This window comes from Vidua chalybeata, chromosome 8 (assembly GCF_026979565.1).
Source record: "Vidua chalybeata isolate OUT-0048 chromosome 8, bVidCha1 merged haplotype, whole genome shotgun sequence".
Lineage (NCBI taxonomy): Eukaryota > Metazoa > Chordata > Aves > Passeriformes > Viduidae > Vidua > Vidua chalybeata.
Genome location: NC_071537.1, coordinates 19,712,099 through 19,737,732, shown reverse-complemented (window position 1 = coordinate 19,737,732; position 25,634 = coordinate 19,712,099). Strand labels below are relative to the sequence as shown.

General features: G+C 41.8%; 1 protein-coding gene across 1 annotated transcript in view; it reads right to left on the bottom strand.

Annotated features, from left to right (window-relative positions):
- Nucleotides 1-24,031, bottom strand: part of PIK3AP1 (phosphoinositide-3-kinase adaptor protein 1) — a 37,527-nt gene extending 13,496 nt beyond the window's left edge. The window contains exons 1-8 of the mRNA XM_053949286.1: nt 24,019-24,031; nt 22,524-22,832; nt 16,505-16,921; nt 5,773-5,921; nt 4,809-4,953; nt 3,133-3,275; nt 1,875-2,007; nt 994-1,190 (exon numbers count right to left, since the gene is read on the bottom strand). Coding sequence (XP_053805261.1) covers nt 994-1,190; nt 1,875-2,007; nt 3,133-3,275; nt 4,809-4,953; nt 5,773-5,921; nt 16,505-16,921; nt 22,524-22,832; nt 24,019-24,031 — 1,506 coding nt within the window. The remainder of the gene's footprint in view (nt 1-993; nt 1,191-1,874; nt 2,008-3,132; nt 3,276-4,808; nt 4,954-5,772; nt 5,922-16,504; nt 16,922-22,523; nt 22,833-24,018) is intronic.
- Nucleotides 24,032-25,634: the final 1,603 nt, after the last annotated feature.

Genomic DNA, 25,634 nt, shown 5'->3' with positions numbered 1-25,634 from the left:
TCTCAGAATATAGAATGACTTTTATTTAGCTCTAATGTATAATGTCAAGAAGCAAGGCCCAAGTCCAAGAACTACCCATGCCTCCTAAATACGGCTTCAACACTACAGTAATTGGCTGGCAGAACCATACTAAAGCTGGCAGATCTAGCACTCAGACAATGTTAAGGACAATAAAACACAACTTTTCAAACTAAAGCAAAGGCAAATAGAATTCAGATGTGGTCAGTGTGACCTGAATCAAGGAGCTCCTTGTTATTTTGAAGCATACAGGCCAGAAACAGCTCAAACTGAAACAAAAGGAGAAACTCTATGCATAACCAAGTACTACACAGAAACAAGTGCTTGGTGCAGCTGCAGTCAGGTCCATGTCATAATCTGGAAAAGTCAGAGTGCGTTTTCTGGGGGGTGGGGTTAGCTCAAAAAGAAATGAACTGTGAATTGGGATCCCTGACAGCACAAATAGGGAGTGGACAGCTATACCAATGTAGGGAGAAATGGGCATCAAGTGGAACAGGCAGAATACACAGATCAGCGTGAATGAGCTAGTAAACAATCCTGCCCATACTACAACTAATAAGAGAGCACCTCAAATTGTATCTTCCCAAACATATTCTGTTCCCATATTATTCCCTAAGGTAAGCTGGATGAAGGGGCTCTTTCCCAAGATCAGAACTAGAAGAATGCACTAGGCACCCATCACATCTCCTCAGAAACTTCATTAGATGGATGGAGGAATGGAAGCCAGCATGGCAGTCTCTGCTTCCATCTTACCTGCTCTGTGCAAAAGCCCCAGGAATTTCCCTGGCTCCAGAGACACACCTAACCCTCCAGCCTGAAAGCTTTCAGTGTGGCTGGATGTCTGTGTTCTACACCCTATCACAACACACTTTATCCCCCATCACTCCTGCTCAAGCAACACTAAGTGCCAAGCTCCATGACAGAGCCCGCACCCAGTGTGGGACGAGGCAGAAAGATGGCTCAGCTTCCTCTTACCACATATTCATCAATGAACTGGCGGAGATCCTTAAAGCCATGCTTTTCTGCTATGGTGTTTGGATAGTGGCCATACTTGTTGGCTACGCTGTAGGCCTGCAGTGCTCCAGGGCACGTAAGCAGCAAGGCAGTAAGGTTCTTCAGCCCATATCTTGCAGAGAAGTGAAGCAGTGTTGGCAACTCCTCATCCCTTTGATCTGTGAAAACAGGAGCCCATTAGAACCAAAGTTTTTCTCTAGTAGCAACAGAGCCAGTAGGTGAGAAACAGACACAGCAAATACACAGACCAAAGCAGCTGTGAAAAACCTGAAAGTACATATATGGCTTCAAAATCGAGCCAACTGCACAATTTATCTCATGCATCTCCAGGCTTAAGTCCTATAACCTTAGTGGGGAATATGGTGCTGTAATAGCTTAAATGTAGGTATGATCACAGATTTGCAAGGACTTCTTAGACCATCATTACAAAAAGACAGCATACCAACTCAACTGCTCAGTGCCCACTGTGTATCTTAGAGTTATGGGGTTTGGGGAAAAAAACTGGGCTGTGGAGAAAAGGTGCATGAGACAGAAAAGAACAAAGCAGAAAACCTGGGAGACATTTGGGGAGCATCATCTTTTCAATCTGATTTGAAGCTGTCTATATACCACCTGCCACAGTGCAGGGAAGTGAGAATGATACATGTAATAAAAAAGGGTCACCTGACTCAAATGGCAATTCCCTTTCTATAGATAACATCAGAAATTTAGCTTCCTGGCTGAGATCCAAGGTTTTTGAGACAGCCTGTGCAGGTACCACCCATTGCAGTGTTAAGGTGCTTCAAGGAAAAACAACTGATACAAAGAAAACCTAAAAATAAACCAAGCGTCTTTAAACTTACTTGCTGTCATATCTTCTTCTTCCAGCTGGTTGATTCCAAAAAGGTGTAGACCACTGGCAGGAATGTTCTTCTTGAGTGATTCAGTCAATAGTTTGTCCAGGGCTTCTATGCTGTATGGCACAATTTTAAAGGCCTACAGATAAATGGAAAGCACTGTTGTTTGGTAGAGTCTGGAGATTCAGTTTAGGTGAGATTTATATGGTGTCTTTATTATTTAACACAATCAGAAAACAGTAGGTATAAACACAAAAGGTAGAAATGTTCAGGTCAAACAAAACTTGGATAGCTTCCTGGTGGAGAAATAGAGTATCAAACTCAATAGATGAGACCTGTATACTCCACAAGACAGAGCACAATGAGAAAGTCACTCATGCAACTGGAAGCACAGAAAACTTGCTTCCTACTTTCTTGGCAGGTATACACTTACTTCTGAAAGTGTTCCAATGAAATGTCACCCCTGCTTTAAAGTATGCACTAGTCCATTTTGAATTGTACACATGCTAGGTTTGGCTTTTGATCTCGTTCTTTACCACTGGGGAACAGGCATACTCCCTAAGCAGAGGCATCAACCAGTTGCTACACAACTTGAACTAAAAAGCAAGGGAAACACAGTCTCCTCTGCTCCAGGTATTCTGGTGACTAACAAGGCTACTCTGTAGGCTTCCACTACATGGCAGATCAGGAACATGCAGGCAGGCAACAGGGCAACACAGCAGAAAACTTCCTTGTGCAAGTTTTACCCCTCTAATAGGGTTCAGGTATCCTAACTGGACAAAACAGAATAGGAAAACTGAGCGGCTATATTGAAAAAGAAAATGTTAAGAACCACCGAATCATTTTGTGTTACTCTGCCTCCTCTGGCTAATATGAATCTTTGCTACAATTGACAATTTTTTTTTAATAATGCCTAGATACAAATTCCAAGATGTTTTATTTTTTATGGTACTTTCTGTTATATCAAGTTCTGTCATTGCAACCTTTTGAAGTCATCAAGGTATAAATGTAGATGTTGATTGACCACATTTTTTTCCTTAGTTTGATAACCTGGCTCACCTTAGTCAGCTATATGCTCCAGAGATAGAAAAAACACTCATGCTTTCAATAAAAGAGGATATTAAAGTTAGATGAAAACCCCTAAATAACCTTGCATTACTTCATTTCAGAAGAGCTACTTCATAGCAAGCACTTTTGCTTATGCCTGCTTGTCTAGCCTCTGAAAGAGCTGGTTTCCAAAGCAGCTGATTGCTAAAGTCCTTACCTGGCACATGAACTGTACAGGGTTGGCTGCATTAGCCAACAGATTGCTGATTTCCTCCATGTCAGTATGGTAAGTTACACTTGTTTCTCCCACCATCAAGTCCCCTGAATATATCTGCAGGGGCACTGTCCCAGAGGTTAAATCTTTAAAAAGAAAGAGCAAAAATAACCATTAGCACAAACAATAGGCATGAGTTTGCATGATGTACTGTGAGGACAGGAGGAGTTTGGATATACCACCAGATGGATACCAAAACAGTCTCTGCTATACTGAATTCATGAAAAGTCATGAGAAGAGTCATGATCTTGTAACACTAAGTAGGCAAGTACTTTGGAACTACCTTCTTTATAGCTATGTCAATGCACATAACCTGCTAGGTCCTCTGCTAACAGTAGACTGGACCACTAATATTGAAAGTACTCCACCTTGAACTAGAAAGCAGCACATCTCTTCACCCCTGGCTTCTCTGGAGCTGTCTATAAAGCCATACCATAAATACAAAGAGCTGGTGAAGAAAGGAAAAGAGATCAGAAAAGTCACTAGAGATTTTGCAACCTCTGTCAGCCTTACTAGTCTCTGAATAAAATCAATTAAAATGAATTCCAGCTTTGCAACTTTACCCATGCACAGGATTATCTTCTACCTGCACCCTGGAGCTTCTTGATGTTTTGCCTAATTTTTTTTTTGCATTTATAAGTCTGAACTTTCTCTTTGAAACACATATATTTTGAATGCCACTAAGATTAGCCTTTCCCTGTTAACAACTCAGGAAATTATGAAACAGTTAATAACACAAAGGAATTAAAAATTATTTCTCTTACTGTTAGCAACTACAGAGTTTACACTGTACACTCCATCAATGTGAAGGTCACGTTTATAATTCAAAGTACAAGTTAGTTTCCAGGTCAGTGTTTATATCGTAAGTCTTGACTTAAGACATTAAATTAAGACTTATATTGTTATGAGGTCACCTTCTTTAAAATCAACTCACTTCACTGACTTTATGGTAGTTGCTTTAATGACTATTAGTCTCTATTCTCAGAGAAAATGGCAGAGTGACTCTTCAAGAGGACAGACTAAAGCAGACTAAATAAAATAATGCTGGGAAATAATACCAATCTTTAAGGCTCTGAAAGAATTCCTTTGAAGTTCAGTGAACCTAAAGTTTAGGCAACCTTCAGTTTTGCAAATGTAAATATTTAGAGTGACAGAACATATCTAAATTAAAAGGAAAACCAGAATAAATAGTATCAGCTCTGATCACAGAGATCACTACACATAAAACACATGCCGTTACAGTAATGTAATTATTTACTGGCACTTCTCTCTTGGTGCCCTGCCAATGCTAATATGGAGGTGGTCATAACACACAGCTAAGTCCAAAGTGCCCTACAAGCTGCAATGTGTTCTCAGAACTCCCAGTAGGGTGTTTCCACCTTGCAACCCTACTGCTGATGAGGGGAAAACAGAGCCCACAAGCAGCAGTCTCTCTCAGTTCCTCATCAAAAGTATCACAGGTGAGAATGCAAGTTTAAGATTTTCTGGACTCAACTTTTTCTGCACTGCAATCTTTACCCTTATGCCCCTGGCACTTCTCAGGACAGGCAGGTTGAGATAGAAAGGAAGCAATGAGGAAGGAGAGGGGAAAGAAAAAAAAAAATCTCAGTCCATCTTACTTGGAGCCTTCACAGAGATTGTGTACTCATTCTCCATCTCAGCCAGCACACGCACAGAAGATGCATTCTCTGGAGAAAATTCAACTTCAGTTTTCATTTCACTATTGAGTTTACATTTCATGATAATATAAACTGTTGTCTGCACCTAAGACAAAAAGCATTACAACACAAAGGTTCAAACCAAAAACACTTACTTGGTTAAGTCCATTTTCTAGGGATTTTGTTCTCATTGCAATTAACACATCAATTATCATCTATTATTTTCAGTTTTGAATCATTTTCAGGAACATCTTCCAGTCACAGACTAACTGGGCAAGTGGCTTCTGCTACAGCTTGCACCAGTAGAGATACACCCATTAAACTGATAGAACTCCAGATTTATTAGATTGATTTATAAACTGATTAGGGCTAGATTTTAAAAAAATATTTACTTTCAATTCTATTCACCTCTTCCCTTAAGCAGCACAGCCACATTCTAAACAGAAGCAAAGGAAAGAAACTTGGACTCTTTCCATCTCAGGAGATGCTATACTAAAAAGTGCTGTTTTTCAGACAAGAAGCCATGATCCAAGCTTTTCAGGGTCACTTGCAAGGCATGCACCAGAATTGCCATATTACACTGCATACTGACTGTGGAGTTAATCAGTTCATTACAGTCATCTTACCCCACACTTGCCAGCAGAACAGAGGAAGGGAAGAGCATGAACCTGTCTCAAGCACCCAAGCCAAGCAGCCATGTTAATGAGACAGTCATTAAGTGAAACCACAGCCTAGACAGCACTAAGCACTGCACATTACCAAGCTACTCCTGGGCCTAGGGAGCCAAGCCCATGGAACAAGAGACATGGAGGACAGGGGGAGGTGACAAGAAGAATTCAGGACTAATTTCCAAGTCCTTAAAGCAGCATAATGGGTTGCACCAGCTCACAGTAAGAACATAGTCCAAGGAGTGGACATACAGTACCCCACATTGTATGCGGTTGGGCTGCACCACTGGACAGTCCCCAGTGCTCTTGGATGATCCATGTTCTTCACTCATGGCAGGTCTGTGGGAGTCAACTGGATTCTTCTCGTCTTCTGTTTCTGTATCAGTCACAGAGTCACAGCCTGAGTCTAAAATAAAGTATAGAGAGTCCTGTTCCTCACTCCCCTTTGCTGAAAATGCTTATCACACACATCCATCCTGAAAAAGCAGCTGTGAAGGTGGTGGGATGGAACTTGCTATTCCTCTCAAAGTAATGCTCAGAAAAGGGGATCTAGTTGAAGAAAGTGAAACTACAGTTTCCTCCTTTTCTTAAGAGGATTTGAGGAGGAAATTAACAAAGACATGAAAGCAGTAGAATAGCACTGAATATGCTTACAGAACAAACAACAGTACTCTTTGCTGAGCTGGGTAGTCCCCTCATGTTAAACAGGATAGTCAGCATGTGAATGTCTAATGTAAGAATGATCAGTATCTGAACTCATCTGACTCAAGCAGCACTCTGATATACTGTAGGATGGGCAGCAGCCTTTAGTCTTACTTTTCTAAAATAAAACATGAAAACCAATGTTTGTCATTTCAGTAGCATCTTTAGTTTTCGCAGTGCTGCTTACCCCAACTCCCCAACTTTAGTTATTGCATCAAAAAATAAAACATGAAGCAGTAGTCTGAAGGGGTTCTGTTCATTGGGCAAGAACCATAAGCTCCAGTATCTATACAAGAGTGAAAAGGAAAAGTACCAGAACCTTTGCATTGAAAAGTAACAGCACTTTACCTAAACAGAATCAAGAGCAGAATAAACACATGTAAGCCTACAACACATGTGTACAAAACAATGTTCTCACTCTCATTTCCCAAAACCAGCATGGATATTGATAGAATTGCAAACAAACTGAATTGATACCACTGGCTGAAAAAAAAACCTAGCCAGAATGAAAATAGATTATCTATCCCTGCCAGGAAATAATTTTCTCAGCTAGAGAAAGGAAACCAAAGGCAATTACGTAGCTACTTAGTACAGAATACTTTTTTAGCTAGTTTCTTCTTCTTGATTCACATGGTTCACACCATTCCCCCCCTCCCCATCTCCCAGAACACAAGGTGAAAGTCGCTGACTCCACTTTGTCAGCAGACTATCATGACTTCTTAAAACTATCTCCTGTGGTCAGAATTTCCCAAACTTTGTAAGACTCTGAAGCAGTCAAGGATTTAAGACAACATTTTGGAACTTACATGTTATTTACTACTTATGAAAACACATCTGTAAAGAGTAGTACAAATTATTTACGAGATAAAATCTCAGACTTGGACTGTCATTGTTCGTATATTAGTAAGAAATAGTCTATCTAAAATGCTCAGTCCTGATAAGAAAGACCTAAGTGATGAACTGGGCTGTCAAACCTGTGGCATCCATACAATGAAGCTGCCAAGAATTCAGGTTTCACTAAGAATCTCTGAATCTCCAAGTACATCAATTTTCCACAAATCAAGAGGGCCAAAATAATTATAAGTGGCCCACCATTAAAAGTTCAGGTCTTCCTAGTTTCAAACTGAAGCTAGAAGTCAGTCAGGAACTTTAATGTAGACGTCTTCATAATTATTATTATTATTGTTATTACCACCAAAGACTTAAACTTAAGATATTTGAAGTGCTTTGTCACACAAATCTTTAAAAGGTATTTTCAATACATTTAAGCGGGATTTTAGGAATTATAAGAAATCAACCTTGCTTTCAGGAGACAAGTTTTAAGCCACAAAACTTTAGCAAATCATTCAGGTGAATTTTTTTTTCACAAATTTTGGTGCACACAATTTTGATTCACTAAGTATGTGAATCTCTCCACATGGCAAATAAGCCTACTCATATGAATACAAGTAGATTGCTGCATTAATGTTTGTTGTAGAAAGAAGAGAGCCAAAAACTTGCAGCTCTGAAGCTCAAATAAGGCATGACCACTAGCATCAACATTTCTTACACCTAGAACAGTATATGTAATTTAGCAAACAGATTTTAATACTGAACCAAATCTGAAGATTTGGCTAAGCAACTGCTTTGACACAAGGCTGAAGGCTGTACTGAAGGTCTTTGGGATTTTCAGACTAGTACCAAGTATTAGAAAATTAACTGAGGCATTATATTCCTTAACTCAGTATTTCAATTGGTATGGTTCAAAGTCATCAGCTGCAAGAACCAGACACATTTTGGGAATCCTTCCATTAGAGAAACATGGACTACTCCCACCTGGGAGTGCCAGGCTGCCCTGCTGCATAGAGGAGAAAAAATACTGGTCCCACATCCTTCCCTTATATGATAGCTATTAATTCAGGTGTTTGGCATATGCAGAGCAAGATACTATGTCTTTTGGGGAGAAGAGGCAACTGTTACTAGATTAGTGTGTATAATTTCTGTTGGTTACTTCCAATATGACTAAATCAGAAAAACTAAGCTTACAGCAGATGAGAGAGCCAATGATGACTGAAACACAGTAACACATTGATGTTCCTGCAATATATGCACAAATGAACACTTGCCAGCATCCTGATCCTCAGGACTTCATCCCCAACTCAGAACCATTAGTGTGGTAATTTTCACCCCACTTGGCCAACATATGGTCCTTCTCAGAGAAAAAAAAAACCAAAGCTGTGGATCTCAGCTACAACATACACAGCAAGCAAGGATAAGAGGGGAGGCAAGGAGAGAACAAGCCCCCTGGTCTCTCGGCTTTAATGGTGTTATTTGATACTAGAAACAATTTAGCAAATAAAGAATAATTAGAGCTTTTAAGAAGTTCTGGCATTGCACTTCTGCATTCTTGTAACAGAGTTGACTGCCTGGAGGTCATATGAACACAGAGCTGTTAGGTAATACAGGAAGAAGCAGGCAATGTTAATCAGTAATTGGATTAATAGCTGAAGGAACAGGCATTTAGTCTCAGGTATGAATTATTCATCTGTTTTTTCATTCAGAAAATACTGAAATTGCAAAGTACCAAATTCCCACATCAGCAGTGAGGTGATCCTATGATTCATCTTGAAGTTCCAGTCATGTGCTAGCAACTGACTCATGAACATGCAAGCTCTGGAAGAGGAAACCATTCCATTACATTTGATAATATCCATGCTCTAAAGCATTGTTAGAGCAGGTTTCCCATCCACTAAGATACTTGAATAATGACAACCCATTTGCATACACAGATTCAGCAGTTATAACATTGCAATACCAGCCAGCCTAGAGAGGCCATCACTGAGGAGATAAACAGACTTATTAAAGTTAAGTGAATACCTGAGTTAAGCTTCTCCATGAGCACGTGCTGTAGGTCAACACTCATGGTTATAAGAGGCTCTCCCTTTCTGTTCCCTTTTAAATAAAGGCTCCCTCAGGCCTCACTTGACAGTCTGTGAAATACTTGTGAGAATAGCAGCAGGGGAGGAGATGTGGTCCAAGAAACCACATTTCCCCTTGAAGAACATGCCCCCCTCCAGGACGCATGAGCAGCTGAGCTGCAGAGAGCAGCCTCATGCCTTTCTTGTCTGCCCTGCTGGGTTCCCTACACAGCTGTCCTGCAGACACTCATCCCAGGGAAAAACCCAGGGAAAACACAGGCATGGACATGTGCTTCAAGAGCCATTTAGCAGCTTTAGAAACTCATATGAAGCAGCTAGTTATTTTGACCTGCTGCTGCAGAGCACACAGCTCTCCCTATCATCCATTTCCTCCTGGCGAAGCTGGTGGGATATCGGCATGGAGCCAACAGCTGTGGTTTCTCATAAGTCAGCCCTCACACCACAGGACATGTGAACACTTGGAAGAAGACAGCAGTCTGTCCAGAGCACTCTGTCACCCAGATACTAATGCTAATGGCACAACTGAGCAACAGCTTCTCTCAAGTTCTGAGTGGGCAGACCAACCCCTTGCTGACATCTGCAAACACCTCCCATTCTGTCCATCAACCAGTTGAGACAATTACCTCTCACAAGGCCTTAGACTTTAAGCACAGACCTCACTATGCTTAGAGCAAGAGAGAAGACCCTCAAAGAGAGCTCCTGCTTTTACCTGAAGCTTGCAACTGGCCAGTATCCTTTCCCAAGTGTCAGTAAGGACATTAAGTCTCCCAGAGCAACTACGCTACATTTGCAAGAAGCAGACAAAGTACTGACAAGTAGTCAGGAAAAGCAGGGAAAGTTATCTTTCATCATGCTAACATCGGAGCCCCTGCTTCACCAACGAGATAAACACGCATCAGAGAAACATCTTGTGATAAGCCCTCAGAACTGGGCGATACTGTAGCAACACTTCCCTTTCAACTGAGTGGAGAGAAGCATGCAGAAAAACAGCAAGTGAGAAGAACAAAACACAGGAAAATTTAGGACTTTGTAAAACTGTCCAAACAGAACAAAAAAAAAAAAACATATGAGACATGTCCCCCTTCTCTCCAAACCCCTCACCCCAAGCAGCTCATCTACAAGCACAGCACCTACAAACAGATTTTCAATTCTACAAAGAGCATAGTCATGTATCGTATGTCATGCAAAGTTTGAAACTACAATAAACTATTTCTCATCCTGCATCAAGGAAACAAGGTGTATTTGACTATGTCAAGTTTTGCTAAGGTTCTTGCAGGTCTAGTGGTCTATTTGCAACTGGATCAAGTGTATAAACCTAAAGAACTAGCTGGGGTGCACAGGAACAGGACAGAGATAGGGAAGACATTGAGGAAGAAGCAAGGTTCAGGCCACCCAGACAACAGACGTGTACGTGACCAAAATCTCAAGTAAGAGAGGCTAGAATAGTTCATTTCCACTACTTCTGGCAGAAAGGGACAACACATACTGACAAGGCACATGCACACCTCTTACAACTTTCAAGAGTGCCACAAATCACATATTCATCACTGATTCAAGACTTCCTGAGAAGACACACGTAAGAAACATGAACATCCAGACTGCTGATTCATTATCTCCTCTTGCAGTACCTCCTTGCTTCAATTTAAGTGAAATGCATAATGCTTGCATGACAGAAAAGATAGTCCCCATAAAAGCCAACAAACCTGGAACTCCACCTCAGAGTTGGGCAGCTGTTTGGAAACATCCCACCAGTCACTGTTTGACTGTAGTGCTATGAGTGGTTCCAGTAGATCTAAGACCACATTACTACTGCAAGGGCAGTCACGTCTTGCCTCTCCTTCAAATAATTTCTCTTGGAATACCACCCTTGTAGTCCAACACCGCACCCGATCATCCAGACAGATGAAAGGCAGAGAATGAGGCAGACACTCTTTTGCAGCATTCCATGCTAAGGTCAGCCTATGTCACGGTCAAACTTCCCCCTGGGAAACTCAAGATACACTGTTATTCTCAAGTCACTTTTGAAAAACATGTCAAAAGTTTTCTGCGGTAATAACAAAGAGCCATGAAAATCTTACAAAATGCAACCCTGGAAGTAAAACAACTGTCCAAGTACAGACAAAGTGTCTGTGAAATAACCTAAATTCTGTTCCACAGATCTCTTCAGACTTGCTCTCCAAAGCATCTTTTTCTTGACCACATACTTCTACCAAGATTTGTCAGAAATTACTTCAGCTGTTCCAGATTTGAATATGATCAGTGATGGCCACTGGGCTCTTACTTTAAGCAAGTGTCTTAAAGCCTTGCAGTTCTTTAGCTCATTAGCAGATACCTAGAATTAGTCTTAGACCATAAAGCAACCTGTGAGGAGATTGTCAGAACCACAAGCCACAGAGAAATACAATTAGCATTTACAAGGTGCATAAAGACTATAATAGTCTGAAGTTCTTAACCACAACACTTTCTGTCCTTTACTATTTCTGGGCTATCATTTCATTGTCTCTATTTAGAAAGCTAGTATGCACCTATGCTAGCACTGCTTGGATTTTATAATGCCATGAAAGAAAACCCATGAAGTATTGCTTTTTATGTAAATAAACTGGGACTTTATGAAACACCTTGATGACAAATAATCAATCCTGCAGCTGGGAAGATTATTTTAACTACTTGACCCCATATGCTACAGATGGATAAGGGCATCAATACATTTGTCAGAGAACTCTCAGTATCACTTGGGAGCTTAGTTAAGGTTTCTCCAATTGCTTTAACCAGCTCTCTGAAGTCTCTGACTTTCCAGCATCAGTCATGTATACCCATGCATGGAGAGGCATGCAATCAGCATATTCTCTCAACCTGAACTCCTGTGCAAGAGCGTCACAGTTTCCTCTTCTTGACAGGCAGTGAGAACCAGGCAGTCTGCTGAGCTCCCATGTAACAAAGCAGGCTCATTTGCACCCAGAGGGCTGACTAATAGCTCACCCGCTCCTCTTCAATGAGCAGGGTCAAAGAACCACATCTTATGTTTAAACAAGATAGAAAAGAGAAAATGTAGTTTTAAGAATTCATTTAATTTTACCCCTTCAAAGAGGAGGGAGAGAGAACTGCATGCTACCACCTCACATCTTCAAGGCCACTTCAATAAGCTGGCAGAAGTCAATGTTGCATGTAATTAGCTGAGATAGAACTACTCTGAACATATTCCTCCACAGAGCACTGAGACTGGAGAAGTAAACACACGACAGTTCATGCCAAACTTGAAAATACATTGTGAATTTAGGTCTCTAGCCCTAAATGGCAACTATTATCAAAAGTAAACAAATAATCAAATAATTACAGAAACATGAAGCTGTAGGGAATCTCACATATACTACAACTTCACCCATCTGGTTTGAGAAACAGTTGAGAACATCTGTCCAACATGACCTTAAATTCTGAGTAGCTTATTCCAAGGTTTATCTTTATAGCTTGAGTCCAGCACAGGACCGTAAAGATGATTACGGAACCACAGCATCTTTCGTAAGAGGAGAGGTTGAAAGAGCTGGAAGTCTTCAGTCTGGAGAAAAGATGACTCAGGGGAATCTCATATGGACAAGATAGGAGAAAATGAAAAAGAGGGAGCCAGACTCTTTTCCATAGTGCCCACTGAACGGAAAAGAGGCAATGCGCACAAACTAAAATGCATGAAGTTCCATCTGAACACAAGAAAACATTTTGTTACTCTCAAGGGTGGTCAAACATTGGAACAGGTTGCTCAGAGAGGCTGTGAAGTCCTGCAGAGACATTCAAAACCCAACTGGAAATAGTCTTGGGCTTTATCTAACTGTGCTTGAGCAGAAAGTTTAGATGATCTCAAGCGGTCCCTCCCAACCTGAATGATATGCTCTCACAGAAGAGCCAGGAATTTAATTCAATTCCTTGACATGAACAGGAGGAAGAATTATACAGCTTATGTGGTTCTTCTTGTGCCATTTCCCTCTCAAAAAAGCTTACTGCCTTAGTCTCTGACATCTCTTAATGAGTCCCTCAGTAGGTAGAGTAACATTTCAGCTCTTCCTGACCTACAAAGATCAAAAGAAGTGCTCATCTTCCTTCTAACTGCCTAATGCCCTCCATCTTCACCATATGATTCCTTACACCAACTTCTGACCCTCTTATTTCACAAAATGTTTGTTGGTACTCATCTTTCATTCTTGTCTCTTCCAGGGCACAAGAGCTCTGCTCAGCTGAGGCTGCACTTGTCCTCCAGCAGCACAGTTCACCACTGCTGTCATAATCAGTTATCACCTCAGCCATCTCAGGCAGATGTGGACTTCCCCATGTTTTTACCCACAAGAGATGGCTTGGATATAGAAAGCTCAAAGCCACTGATGAATTAGTAAAAGCTTTGGAAACATCAGCTCTTAAAGTGGGAAATTTGAAATGTTTCAAAACAATGTAGTAGTTAGGGACAAACACACTGGAGCAATGTCAAGTGAGCTTTGAGAACACATGAGGAAGAGAAAGGTCACTGACTCTGACTGTGACCAGCTGTCCAGCTCCCAGCTGCTCAATGCACACAGCACAGCCATGACGGGCCAGGCTAGAGGGGTTAAGCAGCAGCTGGTCACTGCACCCTGGCTAGTAACTATACCCTGCTGGACCTGAGCTGGTGTGTACACAGACATCCTGAGCAAGACTGTTTAATCTAGAGAAAAGGAGACTCAGTGGGAACTTACTGCTTTCTACAACTACAAGAGAAGAGGCTGTAGACTCTCTTCTCTCAGGCAACATGCAATGGGACAAGATGAAAGAGCTTCAAGTTGCTTCAGGGGAGGCTTAGATTGGATACTATGAAAAATTTCTTCACTGAAAGAAGAACATCAACATGTGGTTGAACATCAGAACAGGCTGCCCAGGCAAGTGGTGGGATCACCATCCCTGGAACTGTTCAAAAAAAACATGTAGATGTGGTATTGAAGGACATGGTTTAGTGGTACACATAGCAGTGTTACGTTAGTAGCTGGACTCCATCTTGAAGATCTTTTCCAGCCATAATAATTCTATGATTTCCACCCCCTTAGCACAGTTATTGCATAGTCTGAAAACTTCCCCACAGATAACAAAGTACCTGCAAATGCAAACCTTCATGTGTTCTGTAGTTTGCCAGAATTGAGAAACTTTAGAAGTAAAAATACCACATCTACAAGAGAGCAAGAGTCAGCATCAGCACACAGTTGTCAACAAGGCTAGATGAATGTTTCCTCATTTCTGAATTCATACTAAACTAATAAAAATTAAAATAAGTTTCAGCATGTGATGTCTAGGGGTGTCATAGTCCCATGATGCCCTAAACAAACCACAGCCAACAGCTGTGCTATAGGCAACAGCACAGCCTGCACAGGGCCAATGTGCAGCCTCTGGAGAAGAATTTACCCTGACTGCGTCCTGTACGCCTGTGCCATGCCTCACTAGCTCAGGATTCAGCAATTTGGAAGCTGAAGCTGAGTCATTTTAGCATCAGGCCTAGTTTTGACACTGCTGTTAGAAGTACGGGGGAGTGCACGTGAAGAGAAGTACTTTCCAGAGGAAGACACCCAGACCCGAACAATTTAAAATACAATCATGAACTTTCTCTGCTAAGTGCTGTAAGAATTAAGGGCTGCCTTAATCAGCAAAAATTCAAACTTAACTCAGAGCAGAGGCTATGTTTCTCCATGGGAGAGATCTGCTGTCACAAACATTTTAAGTTACTCATGCTGCAACCAAATCATACAGCAGATTTTTTTTTTACCAGTCAAGAAGAAAGTTTTCACAGTTTCACCCAAAAAAAAGGAACTATGTACACCTGGGGCTATCTTCAGGGGAAACATCAGAACATTTGCATTTAAGGCCATTCACAGAACTTGTATAGAATCACACAATAGAAGAGGTCACAGAGTCATTTTTTCCCCACACAGAAGTAGGATCTGATACATTAATCCAAATACTTTGGCCATGAAAGCAGCCCATCTTAAATAGGTTCTTCCTTCACAAGAATCACAGTGACAGCAGATGGCTCACCTTTGCAACTGCTCTGATGTGCACAAACCAAAAATTTGTCATGGCATGCAGGTGACAGCCACATCAGCTATGACTGCCATGACAGTAACGGAAGTCCAGAAATTCTGAATCTTTGTGTACCAAACTATCTGGAACACATTACAGCAGACTCCACAGCAAATGAGTTTAATTTTATCACATTTTTTTTCTCTCAGCCAAGTATTTTCTAGATACGCTGAAATCAGTTTGAGATCAATGTATGCTTATTAAAGTGAGAAAACAAAACAAGCTGAATTTTTTTTTTTGTTATGTAGAAACAGCAATAAAAATCCAAAGCACAAACTCCCTTTCAAAACACCACCTACATAAAGCCAAAGCACAGTTTGTTTCGGCACATGCTAACTTGCAGCACAGATGGAGAAGGACTTTAGATCCAGCTGTGGGAAGTCAGACTCCAGAGCCTTTATGCACACAACACTACACTGCCTCACTTATGCCATGGAATAGAGATAAATCTTCAGCCAAGATGCAACTGCAGGATTCCAGTCTTGCTGAGGCTGACAAAGAACACTATAACCCTACCTATGGCAATGTCATAAAAATACCCAGACCAGCAGGACTGCCCAGAGTTATAAAAGTTTCCACCTTTATTTCAACAGAAACTATGAGAAAGGAATTCTACACACTTTCTAGAGTTTAGGAAAGTTTGGAATCAATTCAAACTCAGTACATTGGGCTTATGTAGTCTCCAGCTCTTAATACTTCTGTGCTAGTAAGTCCTCTGCACTAGTTAAAAGGGGATCACTTTCAGACTGGTTGGGTTATTTTCAAGGCCATCTTTAATCTCTGCCTTTTCATCATTGGTAACAAAGTGATCTGTTGCCAGTATGGTTACATCTTTGATATTAGGCCCAGTGCTAAATAATACATATTAGACTTCATTTTGGTTCTGGTATGACAGAAACAAGTCTGAAGAAAAAGATAATTCTTTTCCTTAAAATAAATACAATTTCCCATTGATTTGGGTCAATAAACTGCAGAGTACAACATATACAGGCAAAATTTTAAATATAGAAAGTTTTCATTTTCAATTTGCTTCAAAAGCAGGCATCCAACACAATCTCAAATTCAGAAGTTCTCTGTGAGTTGTTGGTAATTTCTCCTGAATTAGGGACCAACTAACCAGGCATAGAAAAATTTGCTTGCATAACTTTCTTGTTTACAAGGGTTAGACAATTTGCTTTAGTTTGCTCTTTAAGTAAAGCACATTATCAGTATAAAAATAAGAATAAACAGTACCAGGTATCTCCCTCCTCCAACCAGAAAGCACAGCTCCTAGCTATGGTCTTACCTTCTGAAATAGCCTTCTCAACAGCTGCAAGGTAAGCATCAGGCTCATCATCATTTGTGAGTTCTTGCCACTGAGACCAGTCCTTGAAAAAAGTCAAATAATCATCACAGTCCGTAATACCACAAAACAGCTTGACTACTTTGCACGGGGGCCATAAAGCTTCCTGAAGGCTCTGCAGGATGTGAGGAATGTAAAAACTCCGCACCAGCTCAGCAGAAAGCAAAAGGATGATACTCCGACTTCTGCTGAACAGGTCCAGCTCCTGGTGGGAGATGGCAGAGTCGTCTTCCAGCTGGTAGCTCAGAATCCGATGCTTTCGAACTTGCCAAGTGAAGAGGAAGAGGTTCTGGAGGTACTGACACCATTCAGTGGCGTCACTTGCATACACAATCAGCACATCATATTCTCCAGGGGCTCCTGTACAGGTGCAAAACAATCACAAGAAAAAGGATTAAATTCAAACCATGAAATCACCCACAGCTTTGGAACAAAAAAAACCCAGCACTGTCTCTAATTCCTGTCAGAAACTACAAAGCATTTCAAAAGAACACTAGTTCTATCCAAAGTGAGGTGTTCACAGCCACAAAGAAATTCTAAGGGTGAATGAACTCCTACTTGCATCAACTCCACTAAATTTAAGTCATTTTTTCATTCTTAAAAATGAAAAAAAATTAAATGTTCTTCCTATAAAGGAGAACATTTCCTATGTAGTTTCAAGTGAAACAAACTACACAGAGATTTACAGATTTAAAGCATTCTGATAAGGAAAGAAAAAAGCCACAAAAACCAGACCTTCAAAACAAACTAGCTTGAAAAGAGGAGTTCACTCTCACATGAAAAGTTAAAATCATTTTAGGCAATTATATGGTCTCCACAACACAACTGCAGATCATTACATGCCCAAATGGAACAGGCACCAAACAGTACACCTAAAATAACAAATGAGGTCACAGAACGCTTACAGGAAGTCACTACGGCCCCCGTGGTGTTAGGTATTTGCTCTCATTGCAGCAGAAAGCAAGCTGCCTGAAAAGTATACATGCAACTAAGGGAACATCAGCCTCAGTGCTTGCACCACAGCCACTCTGTCACTCAGGCTTCAGACATTCCACAAGGCTGTGTTAGAGTCCTTCCTCAAAACTGTCATCGAAAGCTTTCCCAACAATTTCTGGAATGATAAACACTCTCTTCAGAGGGAAAGAACTAATACAATAGTGGTGGCCAGAAGACAGCCCAAAATATGGTCACCAAAGTTGACTTCTTCCATAATTCTCTAGAGACAGCTTCTACCTACAGACTCATGCGTTTCAGTGCTCTGGCACAAAAGCACTTAAAAATGTTAACAGTTTGCTAAGAGTAGATTGCAAATTGAACCAGTGTGACATGATGCAGTGCTCTCCCACCAATCTCAAGGAAGCTTTTAAGTCTAAATTTCATTTTTCTATTTACCTGTGAAGAAGTTTACTCAAAATTGAGGTTTACAGCTCAGGTCCATGGTAAATTTCAGAGCTGAGAATTTAAAATGTTGTTAACAAATTGTCTTCTAATTCCAGTTTGACTCGTTAGAAATGTCAGCATTTTCAACCCATCTCCGTCATGATGCAAGCAAAGGCAATTTTTTCCAATTAAAGCAGAGAACAATGCCTAAAATTTGGCAGCCAAAAAGAGGATCTGCAGAGTGAATTTACCAGAACTGAAGATGACAGTTTTGCAATCACCTTAGAAAAATTCAACCAAAATTGCACAGCCTGCAAAGACTTTATTCTATCACCTTCCCCAGAAACTTCATTACAAAATTAAGGCAGAAACAATGTCTAGGTTGAGGGACCCCAGCCCTGAACTATACAAGTTTTAAACAGTAGTTCAGCAGAAGTGATACAATTGAGAACGGAGATGTGCTCAGGGCTCAACCAATAGTGTTACAGTTAGCTGCATAAATAAGGACATTTCTGGCAGTGAAAGGATGATGCCCTAGCTATGGAGAACATGGACAGCGCAGTGCTGACATATTCACTAGGACAGCTGCATGTTTGTGAGTGAATACAGCTCCTGAACCACAGATGGAGGCTTGTAGGAGACAGCATTCCCAAAGGAGAGGATCCAGTAAACTCTGAGCCCTCGGGACTCAAAACCTTGGGACCTTTAACCTATGAGTGCAGAACTGCTGTGAAAAAAGACAGCTTTCACACCAGTGAGCACACCACTATTGCCAAAATACCACTGATGGTGGCTGAACACCACCTGGCAAAGACAACAGAATTACATGAGCAAAAACATGAAAACCAAGCAGAATTCAAGTTTTATTCTAGAAAGGGAGATGTACCACAGACTTCTGCTTCCACTGCCCTGGGTTGATTTACACGCAGTACAGTGGGAAAGGACAGCACAACTGTCTGCTGAGAATGGAGCCCATGCATTGCACCATGGCCAGCTGAGCCTGACTTCAACAGATGGGGAGACCACAAAATGACTCTGAGGTGTGCCCAAAGCTCTTAAAGTCCTACCCAGCCCTACCTCCAGTCTCTGGAAAAATTAGTAGTGGCACTTTAACATTCTATAAAATGGAACAACTAATCCTGTCATTCACTTTTAGGAAGCACACAGCTTCCACAACTATACTTGTGAGTCTTTCTCCAGGCTTTCAATGAAAATAAGCAGCTGTGCTCCGAGACAGGGTGGAAAAGCCATTGACTTTAAACGTGCCTTGCACTGCAGGGGCACTAAGTATCCAAGAATCCCTCCCTTCTCTGCTATGTGGATAAAGGATGCAAACTGGACAGACTCACTGCAAATTCCCTGTCAGAGCAGCGCAACCTTTGCATCCAGCAGGAAGGAACTTCCTCCAATGTTTAGGAAAGGTATTGATTTCTGAGCTAGCACTGCTCTACGAGAACACCATTCCCCTTAACAGAGCTGTACCAGCTCTCCTCAGGCCTTCTTCCCTCAGCTCCTTTTACAAGTATACAATAAACTGAGGAACAATGCTCCTAAAACGTGAACTGAGAAATAAAATTACTGACTCCGCTTGTAGAGCCGAAGTAACACTCCACCTTCATAAGCAAAAATACTGGAAGTGGGTCTTGCAGAGCAAAATAAGCTGAAGTCAGCATTGGGACTGTTTAAAAAAAACCCCCAAAATCTAGAAATAACCTCAATTGCAACATTCTCCTTTAAAAGAAGAATGACACAGGACTCTCCTTCCTGGATCATGCTATTATTTGTCTAACCAAATGGCTGCCTTTGCAGCACTAACTACTGCCCAGTCCTCAGGGAATAGTGTAAAAACAATAGAGAACATTTCAGGGAGGTTTTTCACAATTCTTCAAACATCAGAAAATCTCCCAGAGCACAGTGCAAAACATAATGTATACTCTGCCTATTTTAGGCATATAGGGAAATCCTTTGGTGAACACCAAACATTTTATTTCCTTAAACCCTGCCCTTAGATAGATGGTTTGACAATGCTTTTTACAGGCAGGTTTTGGAAAAGTCTTCAATTAGAGGAAGGAATATATGAATACTACATACAATAGCAAGATGAAGAAAAATAGGTGGCTGGTGCACGTCTGTCTTTCACACTCTCAAGTGTGATCTAGTTTAAATTTTAACAATACCTTGCTACTGGATTCGTAAGCTTAGAATATTAAAAATACTTTTGCCTCTGTGTACAAAATGCCAGCACTATTAAAAATACTGCAGAGCATGTTAATTTGCTTCATAGAAAATCATAAAGGTGCAGTTCTGTTGCAGTTTGCAATGATAAACCATAACCTTTGGAATGCTTTCCAAAGCATGTAACTGCCTCTCCAGTGTTTAGTTGCACATTTTCCTACACAGCAATGATAACAGACTGATGAGATTACAAGCCAGTACCATAGAAATGCCTAAAATCCATAATTGAAGTGTAAGCCCCACAAATTAAACAGCACAAATGACATGCAAAGCTTCCCCTAGCTCACAAACTGCCCATAGAATGCAAGAGGATGAAACAATTCAGTAAAAATCACATAGGCTCATGGCAAGCATATAAAAGTATGCATGACCATGTCATGTCTTCACAGTCTCTCTCTGAGAAGCAAACAAATCGGGCACATCTCCAAACTATGTCTGCAAGTAGTGAGGTGATAATCTTTAGGCTCAGCCCAAACATGCGATAGTAGTTTATGGCCATATCACAAGGTTCTGATTACCACTGAAATAGCTGAACAACACTGTGGGAAGCTGGCATATCAGCTCTGGGTAGGACTACATCTTACATTATCGACCGTCATATCTATCATTTCATTCCATAAGCCAAAAGTTTTGACCCTTTTTCAATTTATAGATCATAAAGTTTTCCATTGTACTTGTGGGCCCCATAAAGAATATTCAGGGCTTGTAGCAACACACAACTTTTCTATGCCATCTTTCACATACCTCTCTCTCATAAGCAGATCATGACTTCTCATTGTCCACAGACCAGGTAAAAAAAATCAGACTAATTCCTTCACTCCAACTCTGAGGATCATATGCACAATTTATCTTCATCTGCTACAAGAAAATCCATCTCCAATTCTGACTACATAAGAAAGGCATTATATAACCTGTTCCAGTGTGTTTTGTGATTCATGTGTATGGAGGATACAGAAATAATGCTGTCCAAAATAACAATCCTTGATAGATGGGAATTTACTCTCCATTAAAGATAATTGTCTATGGTATAAAGGAAATGCAACTCAAAGAATCTTAATAATCAAATTCTTATAAGAGAGAGCACTTCCAGGAAGTCACAGAAACTGTTGGTGGGCCATTAAGAGAAGTCCTCAGCACCTTCCACATTTCAGTATGTGAAGTGTGTGTATTTAAGTGATGTATGATGAAATAAATGCATTCTCTGCATACATGGAATGCACAGTAATAATGATCACATGAGACTTCTTACCTCGACTGGAATAGAAAATCTTTACTTTAAATAAAATGCTGCAAACAAGCAAGAGGAAATAGCAGAATCAAAGTAGATAAAGTTTCTGTAAACCAAACTTCACAGAGAGGAACAAGAGATTTGCATTACGATACATTAATCTAAAGTTGTTCTCTTTTTAAGGGTCTCTGTGAAATCACCTTCTGTTTATAAAGAGAAAAGTAGTTTTGCCCACAAATCTCCTGAGACCTCCGTTTAGTTTATTTTTACCTGACAAGGAGATACGCGTCAATGAAACACAAATGTTACTTCACACCCTGAGAATGGCACGTTTTTTTCCTTTTTTAGATAAAACCCATACGTTTCCCTGCAAAGAGAGGAACTTGCAAATTGGTCATTAGCAAGACTTACACAATACAGGCTAAACTCCCCTTGAGTTTGCAGCTCTTATTCTAGGTAGTTTTACCCGCAAACATGTCAGCTAAAACACTTTCAATTACGGCAAACTAGCTCAGCTTGTGATCCTGTGCCATTGTGGCAAGGGGCACCAAGGGGCACCAAGTCATACCCCCAAAAGGAAGTGGTGCTGAAGAATTAAAGCCGTATTTAGGAAAAATTGACTTCTCTATAAAACATCACAGAAAAACATGTAAGTAGTAAAGGCGGACAGAGGCAAATTATTCTACGGAACACCTTCCCTCAAGACTCGCTGACCTGCCAAGCCGAAGTGCACTTAAGATGCAGGAAAGCTCTGCCAGCAGCTGCCCTGAACTCTAGACAAGTGAAGCAAGGCGAGCTAGAAAGCGCTGCAGCCGGCTACGAGCAAAGGAGCCACCGTTGCTCTGAAGAGCGGCAGGGTTCCCTGAAGCTGAAGAGCGGACCCCCCTTCCCCTTTCCCCAGCAGCGGAGCGCCAGGGGCGCGCAGAGCCGCGCAGCGGCACCGCCCCACGGGGGCAGCGGGCAGGGCTCCGCTACGCTCCGCTTGCCGGCACCTTGCCGCGGGGCAGCCGCGGAGAGCCGCGGCCCGCCGGAGCACAGCGGGGCCGCCGCGCAGCACGACCGGGCGGTGAAGCCCCGCCGCTTCCCCGCGGCTCCCGGGACGACAGCCGCGGCACCTACCGGGGGCCGCCATGGTCCGGGGCTGGCGGGCAAGGGGCCGCTCCCCTTCCCTCACATCGGCGGCGCAGCAAGGCGGTGGATCGCCCCGCGGCCGCTCCCTCGCCCCCGGCACGGCACAGGACACGGCACCGGGCTCCTCCCGGCCCCGCCTCCCGCCCGCGGCGCCCCCTGCAGAGCCGGGCACGGGGCTGCCCCTGCCCGGCCGCGCGTCGCCTTTCCGGTACTCGGCGGGACTCTTCCCCAAGGAGGGAAACTGCCTTTTCCAGCTGGCTCCTATCACACATTCCGTAGGTGGCCGAGGAAACAGCGCTACAGCGAGGAAAAGTTGTGTTACAGTAATACAGCGGTCCCAAGAAACCGGGAGCAACAGCTGAGGAAAAGAACAAGCAATACCTGCTTTATACTCATCCCTAACTTCGGTTTTGTCATGTCCTCTATGAGCAAGGAAAACTCCTAGGGAGAAGCCAAGTTGCTCCCTACAGAATGAAGTAGCTCGATGTTCTGTGTTTTCATCTAGAAGATGCTGTCTTCCAAATGAAATTTACCAGTTTCTGTAAGACTATGCTCATGTTTGAGTACAGAGACAATAAGCAGCAAAGGACACCGTTATTGTTCAGAGAGTAGGACTTAACTTACTAATTTTGTCACTGAAGACAAAGCAACAGATTCTGCCTAAATTATTCAGCCTATTCCTTTGCAAACTTTGAAAAACCACTTGTAACCACTGAGATCTTTCATTGATGCACTTCAGCACAGCAAAAGCAGATCCCTTATAATCTGGCTTCCCAGTCGAGGCAGTCATTCGACATTCTTCTATGCAGCTTAACATCACCACTAATGTTAGAACAGAGGTGGTTGCAAGCAGAAAGGAACCAACTATTTTCCACTAATCAACTCTATCTCAGAAGTTAGTCAAACTCTCTTGTTACCTCCAAATCTTTCTTTACTCAAAACCTACTTTAAGCTTAAAAACTGTGTGCCACTGCCTATCTTCCAAAACCAAGGTGTTTGTTCTCCTCAATAGGGAAGTACTAGGACAAAAAGCACTTCCTGATGATAAAGTTTTATGGGTAATTCCAGGTATACGAAGGAGAAACCATAACTTTCCCTTCTGAATCATCCCAAAAGTATACACTAGAATAAAGAACACACAGACACTGGAGAAGAATCCCAACTTGAGATTTATGTGAAAGACAAAAGTTAACTAATTGGAAACAAGAATCTTTAAGCAAATTATTTTACTATTATGCAATAGCAAGTACATATTAAGAACTATTTAAACAGATGGATGACTTTATGACTGTTCCACATTATTTTCCTTGTTAAGCTGTGTATCTTCTAACTTCCAGTATAAAAAGTTAAAAACAAAATTATCTTTCTGATGTTGGATGAGAATTTCAACATGCTCTTATGAAATGAGCTTTTAAATTCTCTCTCTTTAAAGCCTTGCAGTAACACAGAGAGGGTTAGCAGAGTCAGCTTCCAGGGAACCCACAGCGCTTCTCCATGTCTGTCAGTGTCACTTAGTATACTCTGCATTTTATTTAATCAATGCAAAGCCCACAGGAAACCTCTTTAGCATTTAAACTTCCCAAGTCACTAAAGTGAAATTAATGTGCCTCCACAAAGGAGCTTAAGTAAAATAACTGCTAGTGTGTGGTTTCAGCAACCTCCAACTAAAAACTCAGATAGCAAACCGAGGCAAAAGCCCCTTCACACCCTATCACAGTAGGAAGGCCTAACAAACACTTACAAATCTCCTAAAGAAATAATTAAAGGAAAAAAAAATAAGAGAGAAGAAATAGAGGGAGCATTTCATCCTACCTTGCCCAAAACTGACTGTACAAATCTTTCCTCACTTCAGTTCACTGCAGCATACAAACACAGCTGCATTTGCAGCATTATTCTCAATGGTCTGTCTTATCCCTGTCCAAAGAAAAGGACTAGATTGCTCTTTCTGGAGCCAATGCTTTTTTTGCTAGGCACTTACAAGCAATAACAAGGAAAGGATTGAGTGCATGTTTGAATACTAATGCTATCTGTCTTCACTTTTTCTTGGTCACGAAAAGAGTGGCAAGGCCAGAGACCTCTCATGGAAATGTTCTCCTCTGAGATGAGCTGGGAAATGAGAGGCTGGAGAGCAGTGCTGCAGAAACAGACTTGGGGTTCCTGGTCAATGGCAAGTTGAACATGAGCCAGCAGTGCCCTGGCAGCCAGGAGGACCAAGCCTGTCCTGGGGGGCATCAGGGACAGCAGGGCCAGCTGGGCAAGGGAGGGGATTGTCCTGCTCTGCTCTGCCCTGGGGTGGCCTCACCTCGAGTGCTGGGGGCAGTTTAGTCACTGTGATATTAAAAAGATCCCATGCATAGCTCTCCCTGCAGCCTTAACAAAAGCAACATGGCTGCCTAGGGGAGGACTGAAAAGACTTATGAGGAGTAGGTGAGGAATTCACAAGCAGTAACAAATCTGTTGAATTTGCTTGCCTTATAGATCCCAGGATCTCCCACTGCTGTCTTGGGGAATACAAGGACAAAATGGCTTTCTCTGACAGGTCATCTGGACACCTGCAGGCACAACACAGGGGAACACACCTAGAAAGCCACACACCTTTGAAGAGAAGCAGCTACACAGCATAGGGAACAGACCTAACTGGCAAAGGCCAGGCAGGAGAGGGAGATACTTATTAACCAGAGGAGAAGCAAAGTGAGCCAGTGAAGCAAACACAGTCAGTAATTTCCCTGGCTCCTCACAGCCAGGGAAATTCACACAGTTACTTCACACAGCAGGGCTTAAAGTAACAACAGTTTACCAGCAAAAGCTGCATCTTTTCCTTTCCAATGTAGGCAAAAGCACAAAAGTTTGCTGAGCTTTGCAGATGAAGCTTGCAGCTATAGCTGTAGAGGGGAAACTACAAAAACTAAGAAATATTAGTTCCTGTAAACAGTTTCCTTTCTGCAACACAGCCTCATGTTATTCCATACATAAATGGGGCAGGGCATCTCAAAATCAAGTAAACATATCTAACCAAGTCTCAGCACAACACCCATTTTCTGCTACACAGGCTACAGCATCTGTACAAAATGACATCTTACAGCACAAAATACCACAAGA